Source organism: Manis javanica, chromosome 13 (genome assembly GCF_040802235.1).
Source record: "Manis javanica isolate MJ-LG chromosome 13, MJ_LKY, whole genome shotgun sequence".
Lineage (NCBI taxonomy): Eukaryota > Metazoa > Chordata > Mammalia > Pholidota > Manidae > Manis > Manis javanica.
The window spans coordinates 63,780,619-63,795,922 of NC_133168.1; the positions used below are offsets into that span (position 1 = coordinate 63,780,619).

The following is a 15,304-nucleotide window of genomic DNA, read 5'->3' on the forward strand; positions in this document are numbered from 1 at the left end:
AGAATTTGCATTTTGGCTGTATGAAGTAATTTAACTATTCCCAAACTTATCCGTGGTTGTAAAATGTTTTAGCTCTGCTGCTTGAAACACTTTAATTTACTGCATTTTATAGGGTGGGGCACCCAAGAGTGTCCTTACAAGACCTCATAAATAATGACACTATTGATATACATATGGATGGCCTATGATTACATTTAATAAAATCGTAAGCTAAAATTCTCAGCCAGAGTAGCACTGAAAACCAGAATGTCAGTCTTTAGATTTAAGAAGCTAAAATAAAATTATAGAACAGTAAATAATAATGTCAACAGTGTACACTAAAGTATGAGAGCAAACAATATAAATCATTGATGTTATGTTCCTTTCTTCTCACTTTTAGGGTTGCTGGAGAAAGATTACTATCGATGACTTCCTACCTTTTGATGAAGATAACAATCTATTGCTTCCAGCTACAACTTACGAATTTGAACTCTGGCCAATGCTTCTGTCTAAAGCTCTCATTAAGCTGGCAAATGTTAAGTATGTAGAATGATGAACTCATTTGTATAAAAATAAACAGGCAAATAACAACAACAAATATACATCAATATCACATAGATTCAGTTTTTAAATATCAATTTTCAAAAGCTTTCTTTCCAAACGACATCACCTTTATAATATAAGAATGAATATGCCAAAGCCACTGATTTGAAATACTGGGTGAGCCAGTAATAAGGCAAAATTTCCCCAAGAAAACTAAAAAATTATTCTATATCCAATGTTCTTTTACTGTGAATGGAAAGTCAGTCAATCATGGAAAATAAAATGTTTCAGCTTAATGGGAGAAAGAAGTTGTTTTATAGGGGAAAATACTGGTTTGTCTAAATACTGAATACTGTATACCGGGATCCAGTTAGTTTTAGGTTGTGTATATGCAGCAATAACTTACTAATCTTGAAAATTTGAACTCTCTGAAGGATGCCAATGTAATTCTCATGCTTTTGGTAACATTGGTTTCTTTTACCACATGAGAACTATTCATATTTCCTTCTATGTTTTTGTGAAATTTGCTTGTGTCTTATATCCCTACATGGCTTGTGCATCAACATATATGAGACATGTTGGCTATGTTTATTCTCTTAAATTTTACTTGCAGAGACCTGTGGTCCCTCCATCCTGGCCCTAGCAATGCAAAACAGCTTAGATGCTTGAACTTCAAAATGCAGGGCAATTTTGTGTCATTGCTCAAGGAGAGAATTCTCACATACATGTGCTAGCTTGAATTTGATGTCCTCCCCCCACAGTGTGTCACAGCATCTCATTTTCAACAGAAGACACCCACATGCAGTTAACAGACCACTTAAGTCATTTGCTCAAAGCTCAGCCCCTTCCCTTCTATAAACAGAGCAATGCCAGTCAAAAGGCTGGTCTGCTTTTTGTGGATTTTCTTTTGGCTCAGCTTCCTTTTTCTCTTCCAAGGCTACACAACAAAAAAAACCACTCCTACTGCCATCCTATTCATCTCTCTTTTCTCTTACCAACCCTCAATTTTCTACTGGGAATTTGTTCCCCTCAGTTTGCAACCTTTAATTTCAAAGATATTTCTTTTAACACTCAGCCCAGATCTTTTTAGGTAGCTGAATACTATTAAGTATTCACACTTTGACAACTATGTTTGCTTATGTTGAAAGAAAATAATGTTCCTAATGTTCCCAATTCTCAGCCATAACTTGAAGTTCTGAGCATTAGAGTTGCAAAGCCAGTGAAGCATAAATGCATGACCTGCATAATTGGAGTGGTATTTTGTCTTTGTTATAGCAAACTTGTAAAATAGAATTATCGTTATTTTAAGTAGATAAATAAATCCAGCTTGGAAATCAAGGATCAGACTATACGTAAGACATTTCTTAGGCTTTCTAGTGAAAACCTGTGTTACATGATACAACTTCTGTTTGTCTATCTATTCTTTTCAGATTTTGTAGTGTCTAATGATTATTGTCACAGGAGTTTTCTTTATCTACATTTAAAAAAAATAATATGTAGGAAGTATTTCAGCATCACTGGGGGATATGGAAAGGAAAAAGCATTATTTCTATGAGGTTTACACAGTCACTTCTGAAATAAGATTATCCAAAAAGGAGTTTAGACTTGACTGTGACCTACCCCAATAGATATTATCTTTGAGATGTGTTGACACATCAAAATTCATAATTTGTAAACATACCAATGTGATTTATAAATTATGGAACATGTGACTAAGATAGTAAGATTTCTTTCTGAAGAAAGGGATATGTACATTGGTCAGTACCGTGAATCACCGCTAGTGGCATATGGTGCACTGAATCTGACTTCTCAATGGAACAGAGATCTGGTATTTATGTGTGTGAACATAAATAGACTAATCCCTCTAGAAAAAAAAATCAATAATAAGTGGACTAAACTGAGAAGACAAACATTTGGTCAATCACAAGCCCATTTGACTTTGTGCTATGGTGGCAGCTCCACTCTTTTGTACTGGACAGAGCATATGTTTCTAGGTTTTCTAAAATCAATTTATCTGAACATATCATCAATTAAGATGCTGATTTTTACATGATCAAAGCCACAGTAGTTATCAGTTTGGATAATCTCTGATTTTTGATGAATGTTGAGAAACTGCTATTCTCCAGGGTCCTAGGTTGGAGGAGATTGAAGACAGGTCTAGTCTAAGGATTTGATCAGTGATGTCTGATGCCCATCTTGACCTGCCATGTATGAGACTGACTTACTACCCAGCCTCACTACCCAGCCTCTCTACCCAGCCTCACTACCCAGCCTCTCTACCCAGCCTCACTACCCAGCCTCTCTACCCAGCCTCACTACCCAGCCTCACTACCCAGCCTCTCTACCCAGCCTCACTACACAGTCTCACTACCCAGCCTCTCTACCCAGCCTTGCTACCCAGCCTTGCCACATAGCCTCATAGGCATCTTAGAAAAGTTACTGAAACCAGAAAGATGAAAGACACTGTTGTATTTTTAAAAGAATAATTGTAAAATAAACCTTATAGCATGTTGTATAAACAGACATAAAATTTTATCATTGAATCTATTTGAGTGCTTTAAGAGAAGAAGTCATCTGGCTGTTTGAATAGTATTTTTTGTACCATCATGTATAAACACTATGACCCCTACATTTTTTCTTATGTTGTCATTTATTAGAGATTCCTATTCCTTATATACCTCTCTCTGTATTTGCTTTCAAATTTTATTAACTGTACTGTTGGGCATTTGCTTTTCAGCATCCATCCAGCAGAGAGGAGTGAACTGGGAGAGTTCACAGTTATTCATGCCCTCACAGGATGGTTACCAGAAGTCATTTCTCTCCAGTAAGTTTAACCATTATGATGCTCATATATTTTTTTCTTTCTTCCCCAGTAAGGTTTCTTTAACTAAAATGTCATCAATTCAGATGCTGATTTTTACAAGAAGATCCAAGCCACAGTACAGTTATCAATTTGGATCATCTCTGATATTTGATTAATGTTGGGAAGCTACTCTTCTATAGGGTCCAGGTTAGAGGAGATTGAAATCAGACCATAGTAACTTGGGTTCTACCATCTAAAGCATCTTTTCTGCAGTACAAACTAGCTGTTGCTTGGTTAAAATAAAAATATCTTCAGGGAAAGAAAATGGAAGGGTAGACACCCTCCTCAAAAGACCACTTCCCTAGAGAGCTGATCTTGTGTTTTTATCTGAGGGAAAGGTCCAGATGGCACCTTCTTTTTAGATCTTCTCATGGAAGATCCTTTTCTGATATCTAAGAGAATATTTCCTGACAATTTAGGCAATGTTAGTGGAGAGAAGCAAAGAGAGAATGGGATTTAAGAGTATGGACTTCTCTAAATTTTTATCTTCAGTGTTGGTGTAATACTTATGTTTTTGCCTTAATTTTCCCTGTACAATAGTCAATAAAGACACCAAACACATGATCAGAAGTCTATCAGAGGGTGGCAAAGAAACAAGTTCAGAATAATTCACCACTAAAATTAATCAAATAAAAATTGTGAATTGCCTTTTGCTAGAATCATGCAGTGAAATCATATATGAAATGAAAATCAGTGTTGGTATTCTTTCATAATTACAAGAAGACAAATGTAACAATTAAAAATAAAAATTTGAGAGATTTTAGGTGTTCACTTTGCATGAGCTTATGATTGCTTATGAAATGTCTGTGAAAATGACATGGGAAAAAGACTTGAGCTTTGAAGTCAGAACTGTATAAGCTACAGTTTATCTTCACACTTCCAATTTCAAACTATGTGAATTTTGCAAGTAATGTAACTTCTCTGGGTCCCAGTTTCTTCATATGTAAAAAGGGGATAAAATGACCTATCCATATGGTTATTCTGAAAATTGAGAGTGTCAGAAAAAGTATCTAGTGTATTGTAGAGGTATAATTAGTGAAAGTTTATTTCCATCTCTAATGACTTTTACCAGATTATTTCATATTATCTAGAAATATTTATGGTAGTTAATAATCAGCCTTTGGAAACAGGGAATAAGCTAAAGAATAAATTGAGAATGACCCAGACATTTAAGTTTATCAGTTTTCCTCCAAATACAACAAAGAAGTAAAAGATACACACTATATTTGATCTGTGTCATGATTGGTAGGATTTTTTTTCCTATGACTATTCTTCACATAATTTTCATTATTATTCATTATCTTATCATTTAAATTACAATAATGATATAAAATTACAGTTAATTCATGTCAATGTATATATATATATATATATATATATATATAAAATCTTAAATGAAAGGAATGTCATGAAATAGTATAAAAATAATTGTCAAGAAACATTTAAGTTGAAATACAGGAAAAATCCCTATCTGCTAAGGGTACAGGCAGTGGTCGGGAATGGCTTCGTGGAGAAAGTTCTGACTCCATCTTGGCCTTTCCTGTTGGCTGGGTTTCCACTGAAGGAAAGGAAGGAGAGGGGCATTGAGGACAGAATATCATCTGCCACATAGTGTGCTCAGGAGGGGGATGTTTCTGTTGCTAAGGAGGATTCGAATGTGAAGAGAAAGCCTCTGAGGGGTTTGCCAATCTGTTCACGGTTTTCCAGAGACCAAGGATAATTAGATTTCAAACTTGTGTGGCTACTGGAATTTTTTTCCATGTGAAAATCAGGGTGACACATGTTCTGTGGCATCTATAACAGACAAGTCCTTCCCTTCTATTCTCCCATGGGAGTACCAAAGGGAGACGCTGCTCTATTTGCAATTGTAAACCTTGACTCTAGTATTTTCCTTCAGTTAGTATGGTTTTACCATTTGAAACAAAAAAACCTTGTCTCTCTCTAATAATAGAAGTGCAATCAACAACATATATGAATGGATATGAGAAGGTGATAATTTCAAATGAAGAGCTGACTCTTTTCTGGGCACACTTTTCTGATGTTGGTATAGTTCATCTATGAACAGAGTAGTCTGTCACCCCATTTTTTTTTTGAAGTTCAGTATCCTGTTAGTTACCTCATAGTGATTCAATATTTTTATACATTATGAAATGATCCCCATGTGAAGTCTAGTTACCATCTGTCACCATACAAAGTTGTAACAATATTATTGAGTATATTCCCTAGGCTGTTATATCCTCATGACTTATTTATTTTATAACTAGAAGTTTGTACCTCTTAATCCCCTTATCTATTTCACCCATCTGCCAATCTGTCCCCACTCTGGTAACCAACAGTTTATTTGCTGTGTCTGTGAGTCTGCTCTGTTTTTTGTTTTTAGATTCCATATGTAAGTGAAACCATATGGTATTTGTTTTTCTCTAGCTGACTTACTTCACTCAGCATAATGCCCTCTAGTTCATCCACATGTCACAAATGGCCAGATTTCATTCGTCTTATCAATCTAAATAGCTCTCCGTAGTTGAGGGTGAGCCAAGACCTGTCAGTGTCCCAAAGGGGAGGACCCCAGTCAACACTTAGATGCAGGCTGATTGGAAGTCAGGCACTCAGGCAGCAGTCTTTAAGGTAAAAAAATGGACCTCTTTTCAGGGGAAGAGGGAGATGGAAATTTCTGTCAGCTCCCTCTGTGCTTAAGAACTGAGTCTTTCTTTGCTGCCATCCTCTTGAACCCATGGATATGAATCCCACTGGTCCCCAGAGCCGTGCTGTCAAGGCAGACGTTCTCTGGGAGGCAGGCAGCAAAGCTGGGGCACAAGACATGTACACAAGCTGCATTCTCAGAGACACCAATGAGGGAGAAAACAAAAATGCACCCACCGTGGGGGATCATAGTGAGCCCCTAGATGTGTGTTTAATTAGAAGTCTGCCCCTGCAGCCACAGCTGTAAAGAGAAGCTCACAGAGCTCTTTCACAGGAGGACTGTGGGTGCTTTTCTCACTGCTGTGTCTGTGCTGTGGTCCTGGGACGGCTGAGTCCACACCAACCCTTTAAGCTGTTTCTGAGCTCGCTATAGCCTCATGGGGATTGTGGGTAAGCCTTGGGGGCTTTCAAAGCTGGATGTTTTGGTGGTTCATCTTTCAGGTATAGGTTTTAAAAGTTGGGGTGGCAGATGTGGATTTCCAATACTCTGTTCCTCAAGGAGAAGCTCAGGGCTGAGTCCCTCCCAGTGTGATTCACTATGCTGGGAATGGGTTTGATGGCTAGATTGTGTCTCAACCTCTTCTACCCACAGCCATGTGGGTTTTTTCTCATTCATCAGATGTGTAGGATTTGCTCAGCTAGTTCTTGTTCTTTTTTCCAGAGGAAATTGTTTCATATATAGCTACAGATTCGGTGGTGTGTCTGAGGGAATGAGTGAGTTCAGGATCCCCCCACATTGCCGTCTTGAATGGAATTCTGCCCTTAGTCTCTGTATCAGCCATGCCCAGAACACAGTAGGCACTCAGTCAAAGCTTGTTGATTGAATGAATGCATCATAGTGTTTTAACTAAAATTTGAAGTAACCATTGAAAATGGTCCTGTGATTTTTTATGTCAGTAATTTCTTGACGTGGAATATAAAGCTAATTTGGGAATTAATGTTGATGTGTTTTATCCAAGCCCAGGATATATGGACAAAGTTTGGGAGCTCTTGAAAGAGATATTACCCGAATTTAAACTGTCAGATGAATCCAACTCTGAAAGCAAGGTAGCTGTGATAGACAACAAATTAAAAGAACCCAGGAAAGAAGTGAAAGATGGCAAAGAATTCAAACCTGAAGATTCAGCAACAGCACTGAAATTATCTGAGAAAAATGATAAAGTTCCAAAGGGTAAGACCTTTTATATCACAATGTTATCCAATATGGTTATTATATATAAATGCTTTCCAATCATTGCTGAAGTTAATGATTCTTTACTGCCATTATCATTTATTAAGCATTGTCAAAATAATTAAGATCTTTCCTTTCTAGGATCTTTGAACTTGTAATGGTGTTTTCTATGTTAATTATTGTTCCATATTTTGCTTTGTTTAAAAATCAAAGGTAGTTATTTATTTTGATGACACTAAATTAATATAGTATTAATATAGTATTAATATAGTATTAATATAGGAGGAGACATTAAGTTTTCAATTGCCATCAAGCACAACCTTTCTTTAAGTTATATGGAGAGCAGAATGGACCAAAACAGCAAGGGAGAAAAATTGTCCTGTTTTTGTTTTTTGGTTGTTTTTTTTCCAGGAAACATTACACGGACACAGATTAGATTATGATTTGCTGACCATTTGTTGTAGGTGGAATTTCAAATTTGAAAATAAAACAATTTCAAGTTATTTTACAAAGTGTATGGCCATTTTTCTTCTTTAGTAGAAAGAGTATTTATTTTATAATTTCCAAAATATTTCATATTGCTATGCATATGAACAATGTTTTTATAGTAAAATAAAATTAAGTATACCAGAAAATACTCAGTTTTTTAATATTCCTTGCTAGCATCTTAATGATCTTTCAAATATTTGTTTTATAAAACATTGATATTTTGTCCAAATTATTCCTTATCAAGATCTTATCTGTGAACACTTACCACAGTATAAAACTTATTACTGTACATATCTCTCAAAAATAGACCAAGATCAAGTGTGAGTGATATCTGCCTATCATAGGCACTTCTTAAAATGACCTAATGTACATTAGTTTATGAAAGAAGCTTGAAATACAGTTGATGCATAGTATTATATTAGTTTCAGGTGTACAACATAGTGATTCAAAATTATATTCATTATTAAATTCTCATCACAATCCGTGTAGTGACCATCTGTCAACACACACACCATACAAAGATACTACAGTATTAATGATTATATCCCTTATGCTGTACTTTCATTTGCATGACTAATTTATGTTACAATTGTAAGTTTGTACTTCTTTATTTGGGGGGATTATTTTTTTCTTATTGAAGTTGAAGAACACATTTCATATAAATGTAAATAATAATGGAAACTCAAATGGTGTGGGTAGTTCTGGGTACAAGGTTTTATTATGCAAGTCATGTTGGCAATAAGACACTGGTTTGTGGATGTTGGTTGGAACCTAGGGTCCACCAGAAGATATTTTGGAGAGAGAAAGTCAATTCCTTGAGATAAAGGCCCTAAATAAGGAAGCTGTGAGACCATTTTGCATGTAGGACTTAAGGACATTTTTTGCTGTTCTTTGTTTTTAAATGATAAAATTAGCATGACACTATAATTTTACATAAACTATTCAAATGATCGTCTCCATTCACCATAAAATTATGTAGAGTCAATAATAATTCTGAAGGTCTTTCACAATGTCTGTCAATTTTCAAGTTTTCTCTTGCTTTATTTTGATGTTTCTAATTAGAGGTAAGTACTGTTTGGGGAAATTGGTGACTGTTGTTTTACATTTAAAAAATACAATTGTTTTGGCCTACTTTTCAATACAATGACTGAATAAGCAATATGGTTTGAGGTTTTGTAGTTAAAAAATTATTATTTATTTTTTAATATGTTAGAGAAATCAGATGCAAAAGACCTTGGGAAGAAAAGGAGTAAAGATAGAGAAAAGGAAACGGAAAAATTAAAATGGTCACTTCACAGTTCAAGACCCTCATCAGATGTACAATACTCCCTGCAGTCGCTATCAGACTGTAGGCTCTCAGTTTTCTAGAATAATAAGTATTTTAGTTTCTTAAAATATTGGGAAACTTCCGAGCATAGAAATGTATTTCCTGTTTAGACGTATCTAAATAAGCTTGTTCAAGGCTGCCCATAATTGTTAGGCCCTCAGATGGGTGTGAATATTGGGACAGGTCCCACATATAAGACAGGAGTCAAGCTTGTCCAAGTTCTTACGGTATAGCAGTCATAGAAGAAGTGTTTACATGGAGGAGGACATACGATAATTGATGTATATATGTTACATGCTATATCTGGTACAATATAATATGTAAAATATATTACATAAAATATATGTTGTGTATTATATGTAATGTACATACATATTACTATATATTAGTGTTTGTGTATAGTATTTATATTAGTATTTGTTCTCCTGTCTGTATAAATAAATTTTGTATAAATATATAACCTTTTTAAAAAACCTTATAGACCTAACACTGGGTCATCTATCTTGGTGCTTCCAGAAGGTAGGTTATAATTAGCTCATCCTTTATTTCATGGTTGGAAACATCCATTTATCTCTAGGGTTTTTTTCATCTTGTCTTCTTTCTTAGTACATTATTATTTTGTGTGTGACTTTGTATAATTTTAATAATTATGGCTTTTTACTTTTATAGAAACATGTCTGGTGGTTTGGTAGAGAGAAGAATTGTTAGTCATTGGATTTTTAATTCTATATTGTTTGTTTTCTTGTATTGATGCCTTCAGTAATCTTTTTTGATGCATGCCATAACATTTCCAGAATTACTGATAATTCATCATCTGTGCAAAAATGACTAAACTTTTCTCTGAGTTTCTTTGTGGAAATAAACTAATGATGCCTGTTTTCTAGAAAATTATTGTTAAAGTCAATCTCACAATATAGAATGTGGTGTAGAGTTTGGGCTGTGGAGTAAAGGTGCCTGGATTCAGATCTTTGCTCTATGAGAAATATGCAAAGTATGAAAAATATGTGGTTTAATTTTTAAATGTAAAAATATGTTTCTATAAGTTTGGCATATTTCACATCTTAATTTATCTTAATCCCTGTTCTTCCTTAAATTCAAAATAAAGATTCCACCTATGAGAGCCAAGAAATGTCTTAATTTTAAAATCAAGGCTTTTGAGCATAATTACTTTGTAGACCTTCTAAGTTACATTGACTGATAGCTAGCATGAGTTTCTGTAATAATTTTTTTACAGTGACATACTATGATTTCTTAAACAATTAAATGATATTATGAAGTTAAACATTATGTTAAAAAATGCACATTTGCAATTTAACATTTATTAAATATATGTAGTGTCATTTATCTATTTCTTACCAGCAAGACACATTCATTAACAAATTTGAACAGTCTGCAGTGATCTCTATCAGACCCATTTTAGCTAGAACTTCCATGACCCAATATGTTTATTTTTACAGGTTCGTCAGCAGCACAGTCTCCTCACATGATTGTATATGCTACCTTTACACCTCTCTATTTGTTTGAAAAGAAGATCTTTTCATTAGAGAAGATGGTAAGCCCTTAGTAAGAGCAGTATCATTTATGGTGTGTGTGTGTGTGTGTGTGTGTAATTACTTGTGGCGTAAGGTATACCGCAATTTAATTACAATTCTATTCCTGGATCTCAGTCTTCTTATCTTTAAAATTAAGCACTTGAACACAGGACCCTGGAGCATCCCAAATTATTTTAGGTTGTAAAAGTTACCTCTTAAAAAAAGAAAGGATGTACTCTCATATATTATCAATTCCTTCCATTACAAGCAAAAGAAAAGGCATATAAATTATATATTCAGTAAGAATCATGTAAATCATATCTAAAAAATAATAAATCACTTCTCCAGAAACAGATTATAAATATTTTCTTGATATGATTTAAATGAACTCACATTCAGGGCTGGTAAACCACTGCTGTAATCTACTTATATCTTAAAATAATAGACACAAAAAAATCTTAATTGTTTTTTCCTGTAAATCTAACAACTTACAGAAAATTTAGAAAATCTAGATAAAGGTGAAGAAATTAAAATATTCATAGTATAAATATCTAAACATAGGCAATGCTAATATTTGGCATATGTCTTTTTTTCTTCTATGCATATATTCTGCATATATATATATATATATACTTTTTATATACAGTAGAATTAAATTTTGTGTTTCTTTGGAAAGAAGCTTTTTTCACTTGACATTATATAATTAACTTTTTTCTATTATGTTAAATATTTGACAACGTACTATTTAGTAGTGGCGTGGGCTATATGAGTTTCCAATAATTTTTAAGTTATGTATTTTTAAAAATAAATTTTTATCCCCTTCACCTATTTCTCCCAACTCTTGTCCCCCTGCGTCTGACAATCACCAATCTGTTCTCCATCTGTGAACTTGGTTTTATGTTTTGTTTTGTTTTGTTTTCCTTTGGTTTGTTTTTAGATTCCACATGTAAGACATCAAATGGTATTTGTCTTTTGCTTCTTTCAAGCAAGATTTCAGTATTTTCTATGGTGAATAATATTCCAATAATGGAGCATATGTGTAGACACACACACACACACACACACACACACACACACAATGTCTTTATCCATTCATCCACTGATAGACACTTAGGTTGCTTCCACGTCTTGGCTGTTGTAAAAACTGCTGCATCAGAACACGAGGGAGCATACATCTTTTTGAGTTAGTGATTTCATTTTCTTCAGATAAATACCCAGAAATAGAATTGCTAGATCATATGGTAATTCTATTTTTAATTTTGTTGAGGAATCTCTATAATGTTTTTGCATAGGGACTGCACCCATTTACATTCCCACCAACAGGACACAAGTGTTCCCTTTCCCCCAGATCCTTGCCATCACTGGCTATTTCATCTTATATTTTTGGTAACGGCCATCCTAACAGTTGTGAGATGTCATCTCATTGTGGTTTTGATTTGCATTTCCCTGATGATTAATGATGTTGAGCATCTTATGTACTTGCTGGCCATCTATATGTCTTCTTTGGAAAAATGTCTCTTCAGATTGCTCACTTTTCAATCAGGTTGTTTTTCTGCTATTAAGTTGTATGAGTTCTGTATATATTTTGGATATTAACCTCTTATCAGATGTATGATTTGCAAATATTTTCTCCCATTTAGTAGGTTGCCTTTTCATTTTGTTGGTGGGTTTCTGTCACTGTGCAGAAGCTTTCAGTATGGGGTAGCCCCACTTGTTTATTTTTGCTTTTGTTGCTTTTTGGTGTCAAATTCAAAAAATCATTTTCTGTTTTCTGTCTGTGTGTTGAAATTCTTACTTTGTCCATCCACTTTTCTCCTAGGCTCAGTGCATATATTTATGACCATTATTCCAATATCAGGTAAATTTCTTTATCAGGTATAAAATTCTTTATCAGGTCAATAACTTACCTTGGTTTCATTAAGGTCTGTTTCTGAGGTTTCATCTCATTCTTTTGTTTGGAATATATTCCTCTGTTTCTTCAGTTGCCTTGACTGTCCCTGTTAGTTTGTGTACAGTAGATGAAACCACCACCTCTCCCAGTCTTGAAGGTGTGACATCATGTAAGAGCTGAAACTTGACATTCGGTCCTGCCCCAACTCTGTCATATCTCACATCTTGTGCTTGTCCAAGCTGCCTATTCTATTTTTAATAGCTCCTGATGGTAGAAAATGTGTAAGGGGAGATCTCAGCACCGATATTAAGGCTGTTTGAAAGCCAGACTCTCAGGCAGCAGCTTTTAAATATATGCAAATATATATAGTCCTGTGGCACCACAAGTATAAATCTTGCTGGCCAGGGGATCTGGCCATGTCCGCTGCATAGCAGTTGCAAAACTCAGGGCTCCAGGAAAGTATGTAAGTTCTTTTCTGGGAGATACTGGTGAGCTGCAGCAAGGTAGTGGGAGGGCAGCATAATGGTGTCCCCCCCTTATGCTCCTAAGAGCAGCTCCTAGGCCACTGGATGTGTGTTAGACCTGAAGCCTGCCCTTCAGACAGAAGCTCCGGAATAAGCCAAGAGGGTCCTTCACAGAAAGACTTGGGGGTGTGCCCTGGGGCTGCAGCTAGCCAAGAACCATGTCTGTGATTGCCACAGTCCCATGGGACCCAGGAATGCAAACCCCCCTGGCCAGCAGAGCCAGCTCCTTGGGTGGCAGCCGAGAATCAAACACCAAGATAGCAGCCATGTGGAAAGCCCCCCTCCAGGAGACACCACAGCTCTGGAGCAAAGCAGAGGCAAAAATGTGAAGATAGCACCCGCCCCAAGGGCTCTAGAAAGGATTGCAGCTGTCCCTAGGTTTGTGTTTAATTAGAAGATTGCCCCTCAGGCCACAGCCATGCCGATTAGCTACCTGGCTTCCTTCACAGAAAGACCGAGCTCCTGGGTCTGGTCCCTGGCTGTGCTCTGGGACCGTAGCTGTTTGAGAACTCTTACTCCATTGGTTACAGTCCTGTGGGGCCCTCAAGCAGAAGCCGCACTGGCGGCCAGAACCAAGGGATCGGTGTCCTCTGGCAGCGGCTGCAAAACTCAGGGCGCCAGACAGCGGTATGAGCTCCTTTCTGGGTAGCATCTATTCTTACAGTTCCGTGAGACCAGGAATGCGAGCCCCAATGGCCTCCACAGCCAGGCCGTCAAGAGGCATCCTCTAGTGGCAGCCATAAAGATGGGTGACCAGATGTGTGTAACAGCTCTCTTCCAGGAGCTACTGGCGTCCTGGAGCACAGCAACAGGATAGCATGGAGATGGCCACTGCCGCTCTGTCCCCCGAAAGTGCTCAGCAGGCTCCTACGTGTATGTGTTAAATTAGGCACCTGCCGCTCTGGCCTAGCCTTTAACGTAACAGGTGAGCCTCTTACACTTTAAGTCTGGGCACAACCAACCAGAATTTAATTGGGTGTAAAATCACTTTTCTCCTTCCCTTATAAAGGATACAGCCCACTGGATTACTTTTAAATCTACTTAGACAAACACACTGTTGCATCTGGAGCTTATTGAACCCTAAAATTTTGGAGGACTTTAAGACATCTAACATTTTATTTCTAGAATTCCTGTGTTCTGAAATGACTATGTTAAAGTATAAGAAGGCTAGCTGGTTAGTGATATAATTGTATATACATGTTCATTGGGTTACTTAAAAACAGTTGGGTATTAAAAATTCAATGGAAATTTGGTTGAAATGTAAATACCCCAAACGGGTGATTATTGCACTTTGCTGCGTGCCTTACATCTGTCTTCTAGACGATCTGCCCAAGGAGCACGGTGTGACCACTGCTCTTTCCTGCTTCCTTTCCCTCCTTTCTCCTCCTGTTCCTGCTCCTCTTCTTCCCGACTTATTTTTCCTTCTTAATAGAAACCATTTCTTCATGCAAAAGTCTGCCATATAACATGGACAATATTGCCAGGCTGATAGGATATCATGTGTTTTCATGAATGTAGAGACAGTGGCAGTTTCTGTTTGTAATTCAAAGTTAATTAACTTTAGCCACGGTTAAATCCAAGGGTATATCCCAGGCCTCCTGCCAACTTGGGTTTCTTGTTAAAATTGAAGCTGACCATCTCATCCCTGCTTTCTTTTGTTTTTAACCTCTTTACATGGCACAGCCTAGGTGCTGTCTTAAATATTCCAGAGGTCAAGTGCTCTAACACCGTGGACATCATGAAAGCGCATGAGCCGTGCTTTGTGGAGTGCCATGGTCTTATTTAGGAAGTATTTAAACACTTTCTCAAACTGCAAAATATAAGGATGGGATGAAGGCATTGCAAAAAGAAAAGGATGCAAAATTTTTTTGGCTGTCCTACTGAGAAACTAACATTTAAACCCAAAGTTGGTTTTGAATTTAAAAGACAAAAAAAAAAAACTCAGTTCCTGTTTATTCATCAATTTAGCAGATGTGGATGTACATTTATTGCCTATTATGTCATAAACAATGACTGATACTTTGAGGGTCCCTGATGCACAAGATTATCGAGCTCCCTTCCCACAAAGGTCACAGTCTAAATAAGGCAGACAAGCAAACACTAGTAATATAGTTAAAAAATTGGCATAACAGAGGTTACACAAGGGCATATATGGTAGATGTAGTATTCAAATAATGTGTATTGGATAAGTGATCAAATGAATGAGTGAATGAGTGGGAAAACAAATATGGCACAGATAGCAGATACACAACCTTCTATCTAATCGTTGACTGGCATGGTCTTCC

General features: G+C 36.3%; 1 protein-coding gene across 4 annotated transcripts in view; it reads left to right on the forward strand.

Annotated features, from left to right (window-relative positions):
- ADGB (androglobin) overlaps positions 1 to 15,304 on the forward strand; it is a 192,788-nt gene that overhangs the window by 70,520 nt on the left and 106,964 nt on the right. For 3 of the 4 annotated variants that reach the window (XM_073219724.1, XM_073219722.1, XM_073219723.1), the window contains 4 exons: positions 380 to 519; positions 3,260 to 3,346; positions 7,045 to 7,256; positions 10,530 to 10,624. In XM_073219724.1, coding sequence (XP_073075825.1) covers positions 380 to 519; positions 3,260 to 3,346; positions 7,045 to 7,256; positions 10,530 to 10,624 — 534 coding nt within the window. Of the gene's footprint in view, positions 1 to 379; positions 520 to 3,259; positions 3,347 to 7,044; positions 7,257 to 8,958; positions 9,094 to 10,529; positions 10,625 to 15,304 lie in introns of all 4 variants that reach the window. The other variant, XM_073219725.1, reaches the window with a different exon arrangement.